This window comes from Phyllobates terribilis, unplaced genomic scaffold, assembly GCF_046119375.1.
Source record: "Phyllobates terribilis strain yellow unplaced genomic scaffold, ASM4611937v1 Scaffold_3__8_contigs__length_932513732, whole genome shotgun sequence".
In the NCBI taxonomy this organism is placed as follows: Eukaryota; Metazoa; Chordata; class Amphibia; order Anura; family Dendrobatidae; genus Phyllobates; species Phyllobates terribilis.
This window is the reverse complement of record NW_027362763.1, coordinates 772,002,036-772,024,360: the sequence shown is the minus strand read 5'-3', so window position 1 is coordinate 772,024,360 and position 22,325 is coordinate 772,002,036. Positions and strand designations below refer to the sequence as shown.

Genomic DNA, 22,325 nt, shown 5'->3' with positions numbered 1-22,325 from the left:
CTGACTGCACCAATTAATGGAGCCGTTTAGTGGCTACTTCTGGGTACTGCAGCTCAGCTCATACACATATCATGTAGAGCTGAACTACAGTATCTGAAAATATAGGTCATCAATATATGATCTAGAAAACACTTTAGCACATAATCCCGCAGTTTACTTCCCCAAACCAACCCATTCAATAAGTAACAATTGTATAACACATATACGGCATAGGTAAATACTGACTGTCAGTGTCATGTTCCTTTAATTCCAGGAACTTTCAGGAAAAATGACAAAATGATTGTTAGGATATGTAATTACATTGTGTTACTGTCTTAATATGGAAAAAAAAAACAACTAACAAGCAAGAAGTGTTGCTTTTACAGCTTTATTGCAGTTCAATATCCATTGTAATTCTCACTCACTACCACTAGATGGGGCAGTGGAAAAGTCCGACAAGCAACATTGTATTTATTGCATAGAGAAAATGCTGCAAACTGAGCTAATTAATAGTATGTTAATGATCAAATCTGAATATCTATGTATGGTTGGCTTGTATTTCACTTTTACACTTCTCTCAATCAATAAAGAAAAGGTTAAACTAATATTATCCAAGAAAATATGTGAAATTCAAAGTCATATACAGTCACACAGTGAATACATGGATAGGTACAGCTTGTGTGAGATTAGGATATTGTACTGCGCCTGACACCAAAATGGATTAAAAATCTGTACAATTACTTAAAGGATCCAAACACAGCCCTAAAGCCAACGTAAACATCTTTTCTCCTGGATTCAATACTAAAAGCTCAGACTGTAACTAATACTCTTACTTTCTGTGCAAGCAGCGATAGCAAGACATCAAAGCTTCCAAAGCCATTAAAAGATTTATAAAAAAAAAATAATTTTGGTGAAGAAAGATCCATAGATCTATAAAAAAAACCAGGATTATTCCATATTTACACGTTTAAACAAAAAAAAAAGTTACAAAAAGTGAAACTTTATCCCTTCATATCCCCGGTTTACCCTTCATTACAAAAGAAACGACACAAAAAACAAAAAGCATCAATAATAAACAGATGACAAGTGAGGAGTGAAGGTCTACAACAGTCTACGTCTACAGATTAAAAACTCTGCTAGACTTCACATAAGTTTTCTGCTTTTTTTCCTTTTTAAAATACTTTGACAAAGTGAATAAACCAGAAAGTAACATCTGTCTCTGAAGTGACATCTGTAATAGATTGCTAATGAAAAACGATGTGAAAAACACCAAAAACAATGGGGTAAAAGTCAGCAACACTTTCAAAAGTTTTTTTTGTAGTAAGGTGCACCAAATTCATAGGGTGGATCATAGGGGCTGCCCGGATCAGAAATGTGCTCCGACTCCGATCTGCCACACATTTCTGGAGCAATGTACTCCGCTATCTGGTAAATATGTCCTCTCCGATTAGTCACGCTGCTTCCACTTAATCCCACCCACTTTATATAAGAAAAGTACATAGATCGGTGTAAAATGGCAAAAAGTATGACATTTTTGAGCAGTGCATTGATTTTCTGCTGTAAAAGCCAATAACGGAAACTGTCGGCACAAAATGACTGTTCAAACAAAGCACAGGCTTCAGTGCGCTCCTGAACACCATCCCACCAACTCGTGTTCCACCCATCTCTCTGGAAAGCCAGAGTTGTCAGCCAACGAAGAAGAGGGCAGAGATAGAAATAATGTAGGTGGGAAGGTGCACTCAACTGTTTGGCCACACCAAGGGTGCACCGAGAGCCTGTGCTTGGTTTGATCAGTGATTTTGTGTTGACAGTCTTCCTTTAATGAATTCCTCCAGCCAGGTATTCTGATTGATTGTAGAATAAAAAAATAATACAATTTAAAATATACATTTTCTATCAATTCCTCAGTTTTTAAACTCTCAATGGAAACCTTCATTACTCACTGCTATAACAACAGATCATGTCCTCGGCAAGTGATAGAGGAGCATTAAGCCACGTTCACACGCTCAGTATTTGGTCAGTATTTTACATCAGTATTTGGAAGCCAAAACCAGGAGTGGAACAATCAGAGGAAAAGTATAATAGAAACACGTCACCACTTCTGTATTTATCACCCACTCCTGGTTTTGGCTTAGAAATACTGATGTAAAATACTGACCAGATACTGTGTGTGTGAACGTGGACTAAGACGGATTATTATTATCCTCCTGTAAGAAAACGATGAAGGTTTCTATTGAATGACTGTAAGCAGAAATCTTGAAATACCAAGGAAGTGATTCAGAAAGTATATAGGAAAAATCTACACCTTTCTGTTACACAAGAAGTCACCTTTATTTGTTGAAACTGAAAAACACCTTTAAGATTTACCCAGGTGCCAACTGTAATGGCCGAGGGGAACCGGTGTATATTTAAAGGGGTCTTAGAAGTTTAATAGATCTGTCACCTGAATATGCGGCTTTATGTCTGAAAAAAGCCGCTGTGAGGGCAGATTGCAATATTAGTGCAGAGTATTTGGCTATTAGGCCACGTCCCCACTATCCGTATTCGGGCAGTATTTTTTCTCAGGAGTGGGAGCCAAAACCAGGAGTGGGTGATAAATGCAGAATTGGTGACTTGTTTCTATTATACCTTTTCTCTGATTGTTCCTCACCTGGTTTTGGCCCCCGCTCCTGAGAAAAATTACTGACCGAATACTGACCAAATACTGATAGTGGGGCTGTGACCTTAGTGGGATTGATGGGTGTATAGAAAGTACAGATATACGGCAGCTGTCAGTCACAGGAGAGGGCAGGGGAGTACACCCCTCATGAATACAGAGGACTCATGACTATGAAATTCTGCATTTCTTAAATCCCTTTAATAAGGCAGGTCACTCAGACAGATCTGCTTTAATAAGCCTCTTCTTCGTTTGTCAGGGGACAAATATGTCTCTTTAGCTAGGGTTGGCCATATGCATAACAGGAAAGTCATCCAATCCCTTTGCAGAGGGAAAGGAAATCTATATTATGTGTGGACTCTCCTCTTATGACAGATGTAAGTGTAAAGAGGGATGGGGCAAGCTGAAATCAACATGCCCAATCCTTTGGTCTCAACTGGTTGATCTTGCATATTTATAGGGGGAGGTCAAGAAGAATAGCTCTCAGCCAAGAGAGTATATGACCCACAGCAATCAAAAGTGTATGGCCACCTTAAAAGAGGGGATCCTGATTGAAGACAGTCCTTTATTAGCTCAGTGTAACTAGAGGAGGGTCTAAATCAGTGCAATAGGAGGATATTTATTTCCCAAGATTCCATAAGGAAGATTTAATAGTTGTTATACACTTCCTTGTGCATTTAGCCTGAATATATATATATATATATATATATCTAGATATATAGATATATATATAGATATATATACACACATACACACACACACACAGAGAGAGATGTATATATCCATCAACAAGATATGTGGGCGGTTGAGTAAGAAGCTTATGGAAGCAATGTTTCCTTGCATGCGGCAGTCAGAGACTTCAGCCTGAGGAGGCTGGACGCTTTATCTATATTCTTTACAAATGTATGCAGTAGGGGAATACTGAAGACTTACTAATATTTACTGAGCAGAAGTGTTGCTCTATGTTATCACTGACTGTAAAGTCACCTTATACGGTTAGTGAAGTCGTCTTGCACGCTGCGTAGGTGCTAGTGTGTTGGACGTCCCAGACCCGAGCAAGTGAAAGCTTGGTTATTTTTAACTGATAGTACCTAAGATGGGCAGCAAATTGTGGGGGGCCGGGTCCTGAGACTCCCACAGATTGCTCAAAAGGTGGCTTTTGCAGCACACCGCTCAGCAGGCAGCCACACTGGGCTTCCCTGTGAGCATTCTGTAGACCGGCCTTTTAAGTGATCGGTGGGGGTTTCAGGCCTTGGACCCCACCAATTTTCTGCACATTTCGTTAGTACCCATCATTTAAAAAAAGCAAAACTTTAAAATATTAAGTGCTCTTTAAATACCTTCCTTTGCTCAAGTCCTGGACGTCTAGCGCATTGGGATCTACGTATCTGAAACGCGTAAGCCTTTGTACGCTTTTATTTGCACTATGGTCTCATGTTTTTAATTTTTTCAAATTAAAGGCTATTTTTTAAGTTAATTTCACGAGTAACTGGATAACTACCCTTTCATCACTGTCTAATGTCTCCCAGATGGGGATCTTTACAATCCAAGCACCGTGCCTCATGAGAAAGTGGACCGAGCAGGCTGACCCAGGGGAGCTGAAATATTTTTTCTACATTACGTCTAGCGCACACGCAGGATGTTTCGAGAGATGTTGCTGCTGGACCGATTGCGTTACATGACCCTCAGTCTTTGGTCATTTTCAGGATGAGACCATTGTGCTGTCATAAGGCGAAGACTTTTGTTAATAATGTACACATCTAAAGATTCAGATCAGCACTACACCCTCCCACACAGAAATTTGTCCATGACGGCTCCAGCATAGCAGGAGGTGCTCAGTATCCATCTATACATAGAAATATGCAGCGTGAAGTTCATAAATAGTTGGGGGACTTGTCCATAACATTTCTAAGTCTTAATTCCAGTAAAAATATAAATTTCATGAGCATTAGGGTGGATAGAATTATGTAAGCTCCTCCTCACAAGTCCAGCAGAACAGCCCTTTTGTGTCTCACGCGATGCACCTGAAAAAGCGTCAAGTGAGATGCGAAACTAGCTGGTCTTAAGGGAGGGAGCTTGCATAAGTCTGTCTGCTCGAATGGTCATGAAATTTATATTTTTACTGGAATAAAGACTCAGAAGTTATGGGTGAGTGCCACATCTATTCCTGCACCTTACACTGCAAACTGTATTAACAAGAGTCATGGATTTAGAGTGATATTCCGCAGTGGAAAACTTCTAATGAGCATTTATTAGTGGGTTGTGTATATAGTCTGCCTTTCCACACATATTTTAAGTTTCTATATTTTGTCTTTACTGAGGGACTTGCCTTTATAGCGTCCATATAGCCTACCAGAGCATATAGTGCAAAGGTTGTCCTGATGGGACAAACCCATTAAAGGGCTATATGTGTGTGTATAGTGGCCTTTCTTTTTGGGAAAACCAACCATTTTTCTATGTCAATTTGGGTGGTCATTTTAATGAGGCATATGTGTGTATATATATATATAAAACAGGTAACAGTGGCAGGATGCTCAGCCTTATGGAGAGGTTTCCATGTACTTATAGGGGGTAAGCAGGGCCATGGATGAGGGTGATAATGAGAGAGATATTGCATATCACTGGTGTATGTACAGTTAGGATTGTCACTCGAGGGTTTTTCATTTACAGATTTCCCTCTGCTACTTTAAATGTACAAATATTTTAATATTTCAAAACAGACACAGCTACAAAAGCTAACGATGATAATTAAATAAAATAATAATCACCTATCGCATAACAACTAGAAAGCCTAAGCTAAAACTTAAGTAATAGCCATACTAATACAGGTCCCAGTCCAGATGATATTGCTGTAATGTGTCTGTCAGTTTCATCACAGGAAAAGGAGGAGGAAGTATTTAAAGGGGTTCTCTAGGACTTTAAGAACCTACCATTAGAAAATGTAAAAAAAAAAAAAAAAAAAACTACCATTACAGACTGTCACTACTTTTTTGATTCCCGCTAGTCTATGTTTATTACCCTACATCAGTGACATCACGTACATCCACTTGGCCACTGCAGCCAATCAAATGGCCTCAGCAGTGATTCTAGCATGCTGATTGGCTGTGGTGGTCATGTGGATGTACATGATGTCTTTGCAGCAGGAAATAATAAAATTCAGAGATTGGTAGGGACCACAGAGGGATTTAACAGGTAGGTAGTGGGTGTATTTTTATTTTAGATAATTTTTTGCTTTTAGGTTCTTTCTTCCAAATTCCTAGATGTGATCCCTTTAATTAGTAAAGATGTCCCTCAGAAAAAGATTTCTTTAGCTAAACAAGTAAAACATCTGTATTTCACTATAAACCATACATACTGTGCCTGAAACAAAGAAAAGAAAAAATCTATAAAAAAAAAAAAAAAAAAAAATGTAAACAGTTAAAAATTTGTGGCTATAAAAATTGTACGAATAATCCCTTATCAGATTGAAAAAAAAGAATCTGGTGTAAACTGATGTGAATCAGAAGTAAGAGGGGTTCTCGCGACGTAAACGGGCAATACCTGAAACCCCAGAAGAACAACTAGTGAATGTCTTGTGCTATGGACCTAAACACTGGGAGACAACTTCTAAAACTTTCCTACAAAGTGGCTGTAATAAAGGAAGTTTCCATGCAGAATACAAATCACACCATAAAAACTGCAGCAATAATAATGGGGACGTATCTTTGGTCCATAAACGATAAACCCATATACAAATATGGAGGTCTACTGTCCACTGTCCACGGCTTCAGTTCTGCGATGCCTCAAGGCACTCTCAGTGTCCGGCGTGCTTGTGGGTTGTGGTTGACTGTCCTGGTCTTCCTCATCTTCTGGGTCAGATTTCTCCACGGCCGAGTCCTCCTCTGAATCCTTAGCGTCACTATTAGAATTAGCTTCCTCACTGTCCTCCGCTTGGTCGTCTTCTTTATCACCGTCATTATCCGCTTCAGTTACTTCTTCATTTTCAGCCGCCTCCTTCGGTTCATCAGAAGAATCTTTCTGCTCTTTATCTGATACTTCCACGTCTTCCATGTTTTTATCTAGAGTAAAGTAAATTAGAATAAATGGGTATTTATTAATTCAATGGTTACATGCTAAGGAGATGAGAAAGCTGAAGCCCATAACCATCACGGCCATAACTAAAGCCCTGTTACATCTATTCTCACACAGCTGAGCAGTCGCTACAATGTCTCTGGCCGGGAAATCCTGTGGGACATATATTCCTTGGTCTTTTGTTCCTTTCCTACACCGCTAGCTGCTACTATATACTATTACAAGCTCTGAGCCATACAAACCCAAGCTTGAGTCGAGGACTCCTAGACATTCACGTGATGACCACAGGGACCAATTAGCAAAACTTCATTGAGCTGGACAACTATCGGTACAGCACTGTGCTTAGAAGAAAGATTAAGGGGCAGTGGTACTCCAGGTACGAGTGGAGCCTTTCGTTCTGCAAGTAAGTAGGGATCTATGGGTAGGACTGCATCCTCAAACAGCGATAGTCTATATTTATTCAGATCTTAAAGGGGTTGTCCAGGACCTTTAATTTATATCCTAGTCTACTGGTCAAAGGTAGATAACAATTTTAACCAAAAAGTATTAGAGTTAGTGAGAACCTATTCGCAGGAACCGATCCATCGGCAGCGTCATTAATCTGTGACCACTAGACGAGAACCTTGAAAACAGCCTCCTACCTGACGTCATCTCCAGCTCCTCTTTTGATTAGCTAGCCTGATGTGATGGCACCATTGCAACGTGATCCACATGTCATGTTACGCTAGGCAGGTTAATCAATAGAAGAGCCGTCAGGTAAGAGGTGGTTCTTAGGGCTCTTGTCCAGCGGTGACAGATTACTGACTTGGCCGCTGGATCAAGAACTGTGAATCCATTCACACCAACTCTAAAAAGGATGCCTTTGGAAAAAGAAGGATCAGGCATGTTGAATTTCATTCCCTGATCTTATTCTTTTGTAGGGAGATAAGTCAAACACATGGCTGAACCAAAGATTGAGAAATCGGGAGACATAGCCGCCGGTTGAATGAGTGTTAAGTTGTATGGACACCAGAAAACTGGCTCTAACACTTTAGTGATTGGACGAACATCAATGGCAGCAGTTTATTTCCATAAAGGCTGCCATATATATTAGCCAAAAGTTGGCTGAACCCAACGACTTCAGCCAATTATCTAATATGTTTGGGGTCTGCTGAAGAAGGATCCATCAACTGATCCTTTTGCTCAGCGGGGAGATAAGTCAATGCCAGAGGGTTCTGGAAGCGGCTCGATCATAGAGACCACAGGAGCGCTTGGCTGAGCCAAATGTTCCTTTGCATGGGGGAGTCGGGAGAGATAGGTGCTGGCTCATTATCTAAGGTGTATGGGACCTCTAGAGTAAAGGATTAAACCATCAGGGGGGTAAGAATTGGGACAATGCTATACACATTAGATGCTCTGCCATTTCCTTTGAACGCGGAGGGCTCAGACGCCCTTCATCTAATAGATATGGGCACCTTTGTATCATCTTGGATAGGCAACTTCTAGTGATATGCATGCAGAGCAGGCTTATATCTCAGCGGATCTGAATGAAGCTGGTGCACATATGGGTTTTCATCCACAAGCGCAATCACCTCTACAGTAATGTGCATGTGAATCCCCCGACAGTTTAAAGGATGCCTTTGATGTTTATATTAACATATGGTATCTGTAGAGAAGGCGTAGAAACAGATCATTATTCTACCTCAAATAGAAGACTTATGAAGAACATACAATCTAAGCTGAATTGTCATTCATTATCTACAAACCTACGGATAAGGATCAATGTTCTCCTCCAGCTGTCTCGGGATGATAAACAGCACTTGGCTGTAAAAGATAGACTATTTTTTTTTTCTCGTAAGGACTCTCTAAAAGGAGATCTTATATACAAAGCAGAACAAGATAATGATCAGATGAGCATTATGGAAGCCTCACCAAACAAATGCGGCTTTATCGTTTACAGAAAGAAACCAATTTGACCAGGGAGACAATCTATTTCTAAAAACAGAGCTCGGAGATAGTAAATGTACAAAGCAAGTGGGAAGGTTAAAAATGGAAAGAATAAAAAAAAAAAAAAAACACAAACTGAAAAGATTTAAAGGGGGCATAGCTGGGTAAGTGAAGTAATTGCAAGCTTTCAAGGCACCACGTGTTTGGCAGGAAGGAAGATACACGTACCCCTTTGAAAGGCAAGACAGTAATGTAAAGTTATTTATTTAGCCTAGACAGATGTCTATCTTAAAGGATGGACATATGGCAGAAAAAAGAGCATAAAAACATAGTAAAAGAGCAAGCTTTGACTTGTTTGGATAAAATGAATATCTCATTTTGACTGTAATACAATGCAAATTGTCTAGTTCATATAACCTATTAGGGACTTCAGAGATAAAGAAGACCTGTCACTTGCATAAAAAAATAAGTACTTTGCAAACATCTATGAGCACATCTGATCCCGATGCTCTTTTCCTTTTTGCGCTGCGTCACTCCATTGCAGAGATATTTACATTTGTTGCTTTTGGAGAGCAATATGTGAAATCTGTGTTTGCAGACCAACTAGGCGTTTCTTCTCAGTCTTCTCTGAGGGCATGAACATGTACCCCTGCCTGAATAATGCTGCCAATCACTGTTCAGCAGCTGATCTAGCAGTCTATTATTAGTCTCAGACGCTGCCAAGCTGCAACTGGCAGCATTTAGGAAGGAGGAATGAAAGTGCACGCCCTCAGAGAAGACTAAGAAAAATGCCCAGTTGCACTACAAGCAGAGATATCACATACTACGCTTCAAAAACATCAAATGTGAATATCTTTAAAACAGTGTGACAGAGCACAAAAAGGAAAAGAGCATCAGAATCAGGGGAGAGCAAAGCTTTTTACTCCAAGCATTTAACTCAATTTTGTTTACCAAGTGATATTAATATCACAAATATTAATCCCTTGTGGAATATCCTCCATGTGATTACACCACATTTGAAAGATTCATCAATTTTTTTGGTTACTCTTTCTTCCATGGGAGCGCCGTAAATCATGCAGACGCAGGGAGTCGAACATAATATACAAGCACGCCAAAGATACTGGGTAAGCACCCGAGCATGCACGGTGAAAGGGTCAAACAAGCACGCTCGCTCATCACTAATTGGCATACTTATCCTGTACCACATTATAACACTTACTGCCAAATTTCCCCACAGTTTCCAGCTGATTGATAGCAAGGAGATGCGTTGTCAGCTTTTTGTCAAAGGCTCCATCTAGCTCCTTCTCACCTTGGAAACAACGAAAACCCTCACTGTTGCCCTGATCCACTCCCGCCTTGACTACTGTAACTCTCTATTAATTGGCCTCCCCCTCACTCGACTTTCCCCTCTCCAGTCCATCCTTAATGATGCAGCCAGGGTCTATTTGGCTAACTGTTACTCAGACTCCTCCGCTCTGTGCCAGTCACTGCACTGGCTGCCCATGAATTATAGGATCCAATTTAAATTGCTTGCTTTCACCCACAAGGCTCTCCATAGTGCAGCACCCCACTGCATCTCTTGCCTCATTTCTGTTTATCGGGCTACCCCTTCTCTACGCTCCGCAAGCGACTTTTGACTAACATCCACACTAATCCGTACCTCCCACTCCCGACTTCAAGACTTCTCCCGAGCTACACCTATTCTTTGGAATGCTCTACCCCAAGGAATTAGGATGAACCACAACTTACAGTTTTAGGCGCTCCCTAAAAACACACCTGTTTAGGGCGGCCTATCACGTTCCCTAATCGAAGTCCTTTTATATTTTTATAGCCCATCCCTTATTTGTCCAAACATAAGTCTCCACCGAACCAAAAAGCCCTACAGATACTGGCTGGTGATGAGCTCATGCAGCCTTTATCTATCCCTCATCCCCTCAAGATGGCTGGACCATCCTTGTAAATAAGCCCCTGTCCTTTGTGTCACCTCCACCTCATTGTAGATTGTAAGCTCTTACGAGCAGGGTCATCATTATTTTTGCTGTAATTATTGTATTATCTTTAGCTATGTTACTTATGACTGTTGTATATGAACCTCTAAATTGTTAAGCGCTGCGGAATATGTTGACGCTATATAAATAAAGATTATTATTATTATTATTAACTACAGAAATCAACAGAAAACAAGGGGGTTGTCCACTACTCACACAACCCCTTCTGAATCACTTGTAAAATAATAGCTTATACTCACCTCCGATGCTGGAGCCATTCTAGCAGTGTCAGCATTGGCTCTCCTGGGGATCGAGTGACATTATTATGTCACGCAATCCTTGCAGCCAATCAGTGCTGGCTTCACTCTCCCCATATTCGGATGCATCACGTACAGCCGGAGGAAGTGAAAACTGCTGCTCTCTGCTGGGAGAGTCAATGCCAAAACCACTGAATCAGCACCGGCTCCGAAGGTGAGTATAAGTGTTATTATTTTACAAAGGAGAAACCTAGTGATTGAGAAAGGGTTGTCTGAGAAATGGACAACCCCTTTAATGGTAAAAGGCTCTGTACGCAAAACAAAAATAAACTCCACCTTAGCCAAATTGTTCTTGCTTCCCTAGGTTTAAAAAGCAATTTTAACATGAAACAGTCCAATGAATTTCTTAGGTGGGGGTGTGTGGCATATAGTTCATTTAGATATAGTTTTGTGGAAATGTGTTGAAAATCTTTGATTTCTCGTTTGATTCCAGAGGGTCATTCATCACATGCATAAAGGGATTGTAAAAAAACTATGGAAACAGTCCTCAGTCAACTACAGCATTAACAGTGATTTTTCATATGGGACCAGCCCATCTATGAGCTAGAAAAGAGGCCATGTAGCAGAGTTGCTCTTGCTATGGCCGACTAGAGCAATCATGGATGACCATTTATCTGGTAGGTCAGTAATCTGCAGCTTAAAATATTTCCTACCTTTTTGCAGAAAACCATGTTCAAGCTATAGGAAACCGGCCATCAGTAAATCCCATACACGTGTTTTCTGACATAATCTTAAATTGTTTGTTTAGCCATTTTTTAACCAGATCCAATATAGTTACACAAGTTGCAGTTTGTATGGCTAAAAAAAGACAGTCCTTCTAGTTCAGCCGATTTCCCTGTAATTTTGATCTAGAGGAAGATTTACCCCACTTCATGAGACAAAAAAATAATTTCCTTCATTTTGGGAATATGTTTCCTGACTCTGCACATGACAATGAGAATGATTCCCGGGATCAGAAATCCATCTCCAGCAATCTAGAACCCATATATGATAATACCCTCAGGAACGACATCCAGAGACTTTTTTAAATTGTTTTAGTGATTACACCATAATAACCAATTCAGATAAAGAGATCCATAGCATCAGTGCTCTTACAGTAAAGACTCCCCTTGTCCGGTGGTGAAGAATCCTTGCATCCTCTAGAAGTCCCTATGTTATAGTTACAGTCCTGTGTATAAGTAGCTCAAGGGAGAGGTCCTTGTACTGATCTTTGATATACTTACTGAATTCATGGATATTAATTCATTTCTCACCCATCTTTTTTGTAAAATAAGTATACCCAATTTTGATTATCTGTTCACACTGCTTTTCTGCACTGCTTTCGGGGATTCTGCCTGATTCCACCTAAAAACTGTATTGCGAAAAGATGAGACCCAAGATGAGGCCACAGAACGCAATGACAATGAGTTCAGATGAACGCTGTGCTTTTTCACCTGAAAGTATCCATCATTTAGCCGGGGACAGAGATAAACACTTTCAGAAAAAACACGACCGAAGGTCATCTGAACACTGTTATCGCTGCTATAGCCCCATTAGGAGTTCACCCTAATGCCGTTTTTAAGCAGATTCAGGTGGAATCTCGGAACGCACTGCAGAAATTCAATCTGAACAAGGTCTAAGCAACACACATCCACAATGTTCTCCATTTGGTGTGGTTGTCACCATCTTTTAGAAACGGAAAATCCTAGTCCATCTCTATTCCCAATAAAAGACGGTGTCTTCCATACTTACCAGGTTTTGCCACTTTATACTTCGGTTTCGCTGGACAAAAGCAATCGGCTAGAAGGACCAGTATCTGCATAGGAAAGAGAAGAAAGAGCAGGGGTCAACTCTACAACACGAGAAGTCAACCATGAAAATACCCGAGCTGCCATCACCCACATCCCCCTCTCCCAAATATGAGTACACTCAACACCAATACAGGAATCCCTTGTGTAGGAGGAACAGAGAGGAGACAAACACTAAACGTGGCTGCCAACTTATGTCCATGGGGATGAACGGCCTCCAAGCTGTATCCACATCTCTGGGGTTTTTCAATAGGTTCTGATGAAAATGTCAGATTTTGCTGGAAAAAAAACATCAACTAAAGAGTCAAAAGATGACCAGGTCCTTTTCTCTTAAGAACTAATCTTGTAAGAGATGAGTAGAGCATTTTAAGATGGGAGATGTCAATCACTGATGAATCTGCGTGGTGCTAAAATCCTGACTGCTCAGAATCGTCAACTTGTGCCTTCACCCGATGTTAACCACCTTTGTATTAATATCCACATAACAGGACTGTTTCTATATGGAGGACCTGCCTACGCTTCAGACGTGTCAGACTTTACTACATGCTTGTATTCTTTTCTTAGATCTTTGCTCTGTCCCGTTCATTTCTTAGGCTGTGATAATCTGTAGCGGAAACGCTTAAAAAACGCATGGTAGAAGGCCTGCCATGTTCCCCAATGATAATCCGCATGTGCTGTGCACATGCTGCGGAAATTTTTGCTGCGGATTATCATTGCGGCAAAATCCGCAGCACTACCATTAATTTTGCGTAATCACAGCGTTTTCACTGCCATTGACTTGCATTGAATCGCATAATATCAACATCACTACATGTGCACATGCGGATATTAAGCGATTCAATGTGCGGATGGTACCCAGGTCGGGAGAAGAGGAGACTCTCCTCCAGACCCGGGTACCATAGTACCTGTAGAAAAAAAAAAGAATTTAAAATAAAAAAATAAACCATACTCACCTTTCCGTGGCCTCCAGTTTCCTCAGCGATGCGTCCTGGCTCTCTGGCGGCTCGCGTTGATCTAAAAGGACCTTCCATGACGTCAATTAGTCAAGTGACAGGTCACGCGACTGCTGACGTCTGTGGTCGCGTGACCTGTCACATGACTAAATGACGTCATGGAAGGTCCTTTTAGACCACCGTGAGCCGCCCAACACACGGGACGGACCGGAGAAGGAGACCGGGGCCATCAGAAGGGAAGTATAATGTTTATTTTTTACCATTTTATTTTTATTTTTTAACTATTAACTTGGTCACACTTTATAAATCCATGCCGGTTGCATGGATTTATATAGTGTGACTAAGTTGTCAAGCACTTTCCAAGTGATGCTAAAATCGCCTGGAAAGCGCTTGACAAAAGCATGTGAAATCGCATGTGAAAAACGCGGGACATCCGCTTGTCCCTGGCAGAAAAACGCATGTAAAATCATCATCTCCCTGGCATTTTTTTCTGCCAGGGAGATGCAGAAACGCTCAGGAAAAAATCCGGAGCATTTCTGCATTGTGGGCACATAGCCTTATTCCTCCAATAAAAAAAAAGGTATAAATCACTTGATAACCAGCACTACCTTTTCCCTTTATCTTTACACACTCAGTATTAAAAGGGGTTGTCCGGACTTTTGTATTGACATTAACATAGGGAACTTGGTAAACACCGTTTTTGATAAAAAAAAATAATATATATATAAAAAAAAACAATAAAAGTCATCCCGCCAGCGCCAAGGTACACCTAGTTGGGACTTTCCTAACCAAGTTTTCGTTGATCAGGGCATTAAGGTTATATAGCTTTCCATTGCTTGGTGTCCGTAGTTGGGCCCCTATCCTTCTCGGCCCTTATTCACATTGAGGTCATTTTCAACACATTGTAAAATTTTATTAAAGAGGTTAGGAAAGTCACATCTGGGTACATTTTGGCGCTGGTGAGATGGCTTTTATGCTTTTTTTTTTTTTTATCAAAACAGTGTTTACCAAGTACCCTATGTTATTTATATGCACTACTAGATGGTGTTCGGGTATTCTAGAATATGTATGCGGCCGACCGGGCGCGACTAATCAGCGAAGCAGTGTTTAAATGGGTTGTGCACTACTTTAAATTAACCCCCCAATGTATCCCCCCAGGGCCCCTAATGAATTTTGGAGGACCGGGGAGCGAGGCCGCCGGTCAGGGAACTTCTGCTGCGAGCAGCCGGGAGATGACCGGCTAGCACAGGGTGAGCGTGGGAGCGGGTGAGCGTGTGAGTGTGAGCGTGAGCGTGTGAGGGTGAGCGTGGGAGCGTGTGAGGGCGAGCGTGGGAGCGTGTGAGGGTGAGCGTGGGAGCGTGTGAGGGTGAGCGTGGGAGCGTGTGAGGGTGAGAATGTGAGGGTGAGAATGTGAGCATGTGAGGGTGAGCGTATGAGGGTGAGCGTGTGAGCGTGAGCGTGTGAGCGTCCAAGAGTAAGCGTGAGCGCCAGAGCCTGAGCGCCAGAGCCTGAGCGTCAGAGCCTGAGCGTCAGAGCCTGAGCCTGAGCGTCAGAGCCTGAGCGTGAGCGCCAGAGTCCGCGTCAGAGCGTGAGCGTTAGAGCGTGAGAGTCCGCGTCAGAGCCTGAGCGTCAGAGCGTGAGCGTCCAAGCGTGAGCCTGAGCGTCAGAGCCTGAGCGTCCAAGCGTGAGCTTGAGCGTCAGAGCCTGAGCGTCCAAGCGTGAGCGTCAGAGCTTGAGCGCGAGCGTCAGAGCGTGAGGGTGAGCGTCAGAGCGTGAGGGTGAGCGTCAGAGCGTGAGGGTGAGCGTCAGAGCGTGAGGGTGAGCGTCAGAGCGTGAGGGTGAGCGTCAGAGCGTGAGGGTGAGCGTCAGAGCGTGAGGGTGAGCGTCAGAGCGTGAGGGTGAGCGTCAGAGCGTGAGGGTGAGCGTCAGAGCGTGAGGGTGAGCGTCAGAGCGTGAGGGTGAGCGTCAGAGCGTGAGGGTGAGCGTCTGAGGGTGAGCATCTGAGGGTGAGCGTGAGGGTGAGCCGCTAACGGCCGCCATCTTTTTCTGAAATCCCGAGTCGCTGATTGGCCGCGGCCTGACCAATCAGCGACGTGGGATTTCCTGGACAGACAGACAGACAGACAGGATAAGACAATTATATATATTAGATTGCTTTTTACTCACTTCCATCAGGGTATATGTTCATTTTATTTCCATTTTAAGTTTTGTCTTTTATATTGATGGACTTTTAGGATCGTTCGTTAATTCAACAAATCAGCTGCCCTCTGTACCGACAGTGGCCGGATGACTCCATTGCAGAGCGGAGCTCCACAGCTCCATAAACTTTATAGTGGCCACAGTGGAGTACTACAGATCCACTCCTATTAGTTTGACATATATTTGGGGGACAAATTGTAGTGATACAGTAGGAGAAATCCCCGGATGTATACTCAGACGTCCACATAGGCCCCATGAATTATTTAGCATATGCTGGGCCAGTACGCATTACATAGTAAAACATTTTCTATTGCTTTTCTATTCAGAAGGGCAGAAAATTAACATGTGCCATGTGTGTTTTTTTTAAATATTAATATTATCTTGAATTATAATATATGATTTTTATAACATGAGCTTATGGGCAACATATTCTTCTCTATACATCTGCAACTCTGGTACATACCTCTAACATGCTATAAAAACAAAGTGTGAACAGTGCCTGTGCGATACCAGCTAACAGTCTAGACCCTTAGATCAGGAATAGGACGGACATTTATAGGACATTTCATAACTTTCCCAAATTCTTATGAAAAAATATTCCCCACAAACTGCATTGAACTACTGTACCCAATTTATTATATATTTTAGGAGTTGGAGTCGGTCCATTTTATACTGACTCCACCAAAATGGGCTCCAACTTAGACTCCACAACCCTGGGAAAAACTGAGCACAGCGACAGGACACAAGGTAGTTATACTGCATCAGCAAGGTCTTCCCCAGGCAATGATTTGAAAGCAGATCAAGGTTTCAAGATGCGCTGTTCAAGCTCTTTTGAAGAACACCAAGAAATGGGCAATCTTGAGGACCATAGACACAGAGGTCGGCCAAGGAAACTTGACAGCAACCAGAGGGAACCAGCTACACCCATCTACTGTTTGGAGAAGTCTGGCCAGAAATGGTCTTCATGGAAGAAATGAGGCCAAAACCCATACCTTTGACATGGAAACAACCAAGTGACTAAACTAAGGTAGGAAAACATAGGAACTGGGGTATAGAAAAATGGCTGTGGGGCGCTGGACTGAGTAGTCAAAATGTGAAACGTGGCTGTAACAGAAGGCAGTTTGTTTGCTAAAGAGCTGAAGAGCGGTACAATAATGAGTATCTGCAGGAACAGTGAAGCATGGGAGAGGTCCATTGCAAGTTTGGGCCTACATTTCAGCAAATGGAGTTGGGAATTTTGTCAAAATGAATGATGTCCTCAATGCAGAGAAGTACAGCCAGAACCGTACCCAACATGCAATAGCAGCAGGAAGGCTTCTGATTGGCAGCAAATTTATATTGAAGCAGGACAACGATCCCAAACATACAGCCAATGTCATTAAGAACTATCTTAAAGGGAACTTGTTACTCCCTGGAGTTATCAGACCTCTACTATGGCCATACAGGGTATAGAAAAGTAAATCTATACATACCTGTATGGCCCTTAGTAGAGGTCTGATTGCAGAGAAAATTAGTTTTATCTTTTTGGTTTTCAACATGCTTGGCATCCGGGGGACACTAAGCAAATGCCCGCCTATCTGATTATCATTCCCCTAAATCGCTGCCTATCGGCCTAGTTACCATTTTCCCTCCCCCGCACGTCACAGGGCGCTGTGACGTGCGCTTTCCTTCCTCACCTCCAGGCGCATGCGCATAGCGCGGCTCTTCTAGACCACGCTTTATTTGCTCCCGGCCAGGTTTGTATGAGCGCAGTGCCGCAGAAAACCTTCTTATTATGCGCCGGAAGTCACAGTGACTCCCCGGCGCCTGCGCAATAGAGCAGAGCACTGCGCTCATACAAACCCGGCCGGGAGGAAACAAAGCACGGTTTATAAGAGCCGCGCTATGCGCATGCGCCGGCAGGTGAGGAAGGAGAGCGCACGTCACAGCGCCCGGTGACGTGCGGGGGAGGGAAAATGGTAACTAGGCTGATAGGCAGCAATTTAGGGGAATGATAATCAGATAGGCGAGCATAAATCAGAGCAAGAAGTCCGGGAAGTGATGATATGGCCCCCACAAAGCCCTGATCTCAGCATCATCAAGTCTGTCTGAGATTACATGAAGAGAAAGAAGGATTTTCACAAAACTAAATCCACAGAAGGTCTGTGGTTAGTTCTCCAAATGTTTTGAACAATCCTCCAGCAGCGTTCCTTCAAAACCTGTGTGCATATGTACCTAGAAGAATTGATGCTTTGATGCGGTTTTGAAGGAAAAGGGTGGAGGCAACAAAGATTGATTTGATTTAGATTTCTCTTTTGTTCATTCACTTGGCATTTTGATGTTAAGTACTGTAAATATACACATATATCTATTTATTCATGTTTTATTTCCGTCATATCTAACTAAGCACTTGGCGCAGACCACACAAATACATGGTGATGCTTTTATTCAGACATCTAAAATGTAAATCAGACAAGACTTACCAAACCTAGTATAAGTCCAATCATCAGGGTGGCCACAATAAAGATGATATATGAGCCCCATGCTGGAATTCCAAGAGGTCCTGTGAAGTAATTGTGGATTTGCTGAAATAGAAGCACAATAAATTAAAGTGATGCCCAAGCAGATGACTATCCAAAAAATGTGTCGTCTTATGTGTACACTGCATTACGCGACTTTTCCCTAGACCTGGCGTAGCACAAATGATGCTTACAAGTAATTTTTTTCTATTTTGCAGTCTTTAACCTGTAGCAGATTCTCCAGTCCATGTTAACCACTGAGCAATTAATGTCATTGGATGACAGCTCCTCACCATGAAGTTACCCCATTTAAAGTCTATGTACTAAAACTTCATTGCGGCAGCTTCAGAAAGAGCACATTATGTGAATAAGGTTTCATAAAGAGTCATCATTTTGTTTCCTAGAGAAGCATTGCACGGTAAATAAGCCTCCTTACATTGGCATGCCAGGCATGTCACTCTCCACAAGGAGAAATGTTACCTCTTAGACCTCAGTCCAGAGCCTCTCATCTAGCCAAATCAGATCTCACACTTTGCACTGACGAGAGGCAATATCCCCAAACACCGTGTCTGCAAATTGAGATTCTGATTTGGCTTTTATCCTAAGTCATATTGCAAGGCTTGTTAAAGGGTGAATAGTGACTTGTAGGATTATTGCTTCCAACAGGTGGCGCTATAGAGTTCTAGTCCTCTTCCTCTCTGAAGAGGCAATTTGCATAGCGTTTTCTTTGTAACTAGTCTCTAAAAGTACTGCAGCAAGATCGCCATGTAATATATGGCTGAAATGACACAAGTGCAAAACTGAAGTGTATCGCAGTACTCTATCACAATGAGAATGGGGTTTCAGTCTCTGAATGTGTGCAATCAATATTTCCATTTACTGACAGCATGAAGACATCTTGAAAAGGAGAAAAATGAAAACACTAAGGGGAAAGGGGTGAATTTATTAAGACCACATTTTTTAGGCCAGACTTAATAAAAAAAAAAACCTGCTGGAGAACGATGCACCCAATTTAATTTAGAGGCGCATAACTGGCACTCAATGAACCAGAAAAGCATGGCTGCTGTAGCTAAGCACTTACAATCTATGATAATTTTTGGAATAAATTATATTACTTTAGTTGGGCTACAGGTAGACATGCTCCTTTCGTTAAATTCCATACAGGCCTCAACGACACTGTTCTCCAGCAGAAAATGATAGGTTAGGACTGGGCATGGGGGGCTTCCCAAACGAGATAAGCCACTACCAGAGGTGTCTGGTCCCTTCTGCTAGGTAACCACTTGCATGCTCAATTGAGTCGAGCGTGCATGTGTATGAGGGAATTGGATGGTACAGTTAAAGAGAATATGGGCATCGGTATGTGACATTAGAACAGGAAAGGTTGTCATCAAAGCCTCTGTGTTGTGCACAGGGCTGTGGAGTCAAAGTCGTGGAGTCGGTGTCCATTTTGGTAGAGTCGGAATAAAATGGACTGATTCAGACTCCTAAAATATGTAATAAATTTGGTACAGTAGTTCAGTGCAAAATGTGCTGTAAATGATTTCATAACTTTGGGAAACTTATGAAATGTCCTATAAATTCTGTTCCTGATCTAAGGGTCCCGGCTTTTAGTTGAGATGAATCTGTGCTGCACTTTATGTACATGCTCAGTAGTGAGGTAAGGCTGTGGGGTCAGGGAAACTGAGGAGTCGGAGGTTTGGCTTACTGACACCACAGCCCTGGTTGTGCGGCTTCATATTTTAGGTCTATTCCCGATATAATTGCTATGATAGTCACTACTGACTAGCTGTGCACTTAGGCTCGGGGGGTTCACATCACCTTCTGCTTTCCGCTGAGCATTCTGTTGGGTGCTTCCATTTGAATAGTACAAATGCACGTCTGAATACTGTTTTTCGACTGTTCAAGTAGAAGCACGATGGATTGCTCAGCGGAAAAAAATAAGGTAATGTGAACCCTCCCTTTAATTTACTGGAGACTCATCCTACAGGTTTGGAGAGAGGGAAAGCCAACTAGTGACAGTACATCAAGCACGATGCAGCAGGTAAAAAAAAACTACTGTAATTTCTGTACTCCCAACAATGCAGAGAACAAAAATCCAATTTAAACCTCTATGATGAAGATGGAAATGTCAGAGTTTCGCTTGTTTACAGACAAGGATGACAGCTGAATGAGAGAAGTCAAGAAACAAAAAAGTGAAATTATAAGTTCCTCTAATAAGCGCCTGCAGAGTCATTGCATCCAGCCAGACCAGTTTACTGAGCACTGGAGTCAGTATATAACAGAGTCCACTGACAACCAGAGAAATAACAATCCTTGTCCTCCAGCAATGCTGCCTAATGGATGCAGGAGGTCAGCTCATGTTCACAGTCATTAGGGTGACGATCTGACACATACTGGTTTCCCAGCACTGAGAAGCCACATGTTACACGCTGCAAAGTCATCAGCCTGACAAGGTCACTATTAAGCAAAGCACACAGCGGCCAATGGCACTTGTAATCAAAAGTCACTAGTTACCGCTACTGCCAGCAAGCGCAGGATGACGACGCACATGCCCAGGGAAAGCTTATACTGACGGTATGTACATAAAAACTGCACTGGGCATTCAGGAGACTTGCATTTCTCAGCTTCGGGACCGAAATAGTGCCACTGCTGCAGCCGCAGAACAGAGCAAATATGGGGACTTCCAATACAAAGATAGGTTTGCTTTTATACAGAGGGTTTAGCATCTACTGTACATTGAAGCCCAAAACACACTTCCAGCCACCTGAATGCAGCCTTAGGCCAGCCATTTTCTTGTATTGATACAACCATTGCACCAAGTGTAGCTCCACTGACCATCCATAATATTTAGGGCACCAAGTCAAAGCTCTGACTACCATGATGTCACGCAAGATGTGGGAAAGACTTTGTGCAATACAAAGAGAAAAGGGAAAGGGAGCCCACACCCTAGGAAAAGGGGGAAAGTGGAGACCTCCTAGTCTGGTCTAGTGTCACCCTGTCTCCCCTAACGTCCCTGTATTGGCTCTTCACCAATCGTCGCACGCGTGCCTTGCCTTGTCTTTCCCTGGCGTATGGCTAAGGCTAGGGAAGGGAGGAGATGAGAACTAGTCGATCTCCACTAAACACTATAGACAACACGGGTGGACAAACAGGGGGAAATTGTTTAGCTTTAGACGAATCCAGACAAATGCGCACACAGCCTCAAGGGAGGTAGCTGCTGAGTCCTAGAGACAGTCTCTAAGAAGATGTCTGTAATGCCAAACGTACAGATCTCCTGCAACCAACTGCAGGGCGACTGTCTGTCACCTCTGACAAACCCGTGACACATGAAGGCACTATGGCACTGCATTGTTTCACAATCGTTTGGCCATTGGCCTGCAGTGGACGGGCAGAGCTTCACCCCTACCGCACAATCTATGCCGTACCCTAAAAACACTCAAAGGTGAAGAAAATAACTTGGAGAATGGCAGCTGTCAAGGGGTGGGATACAGAAGGCAGAAAGTGATCATTTAGCTGTTAATTTGCTGCAAGCCAGAAAAATGGGCAACAGTAATGTTGTAAGCAGATTTGGCAATGGCCAAATTGTGATGGCTAGACGACAGAGCATTTCTAAAACAGCGGGTTTTGTAACGTGTTCCCAGGGGTCAGTACCTATCAAATGTGGTGTAATGACAGAACACACATATCACGGCAGCTATGGTAGAAAGGAGTCAGAACACACAGAGCAGGGCAGCCTAATGTGTATGTTTCAGCATAGCCACAGACCAGTCGGCATGCTGACCGATGTTCAAAACTGAAACCTCTCATCCGGGCATTTGTGTGGACGTGGCATTAACACGTACCACCTATCAAAACATTGTACAGACCAAGTACACCCTTTTCAGCAAGTGTATCCCCTAATGGCAATACCCTTTTTCTACTGGAAAATGTCTCATGCCACACTGCAAAAAG

At 42.5% G+C, this 22,325-nt stretch overlaps 1 protein-coding gene across 1 annotated transcript in view; it reads right to left on the bottom strand.

Moving 5' to 3' along the window:
- Positions 1-351: 351 nt before the first annotated feature.
- The window catches only part of TMX4 (thioredoxin related transmembrane protein 4), a 78,502-nt gene continuing 56,528 nt past the window's right edge, over positions 352-22,325 (bottom strand). Inside the window, exons 6-8 of the mRNA XM_073672251.1 lie at positions 18,339-18,440; positions 12,669-12,732; positions 352-6,693 (exon numbers count right to left, since the gene is read on the bottom strand). Coding sequence (XP_073528352.1) covers positions 6,380-6,693; positions 12,669-12,732; positions 18,339-18,440 — 480 coding nt within the window. The 3' untranslated portion in view covers positions 352-6,379. The remainder of the gene's footprint in view (positions 6,694-12,668; positions 12,733-18,338; positions 18,441-22,325) is intronic.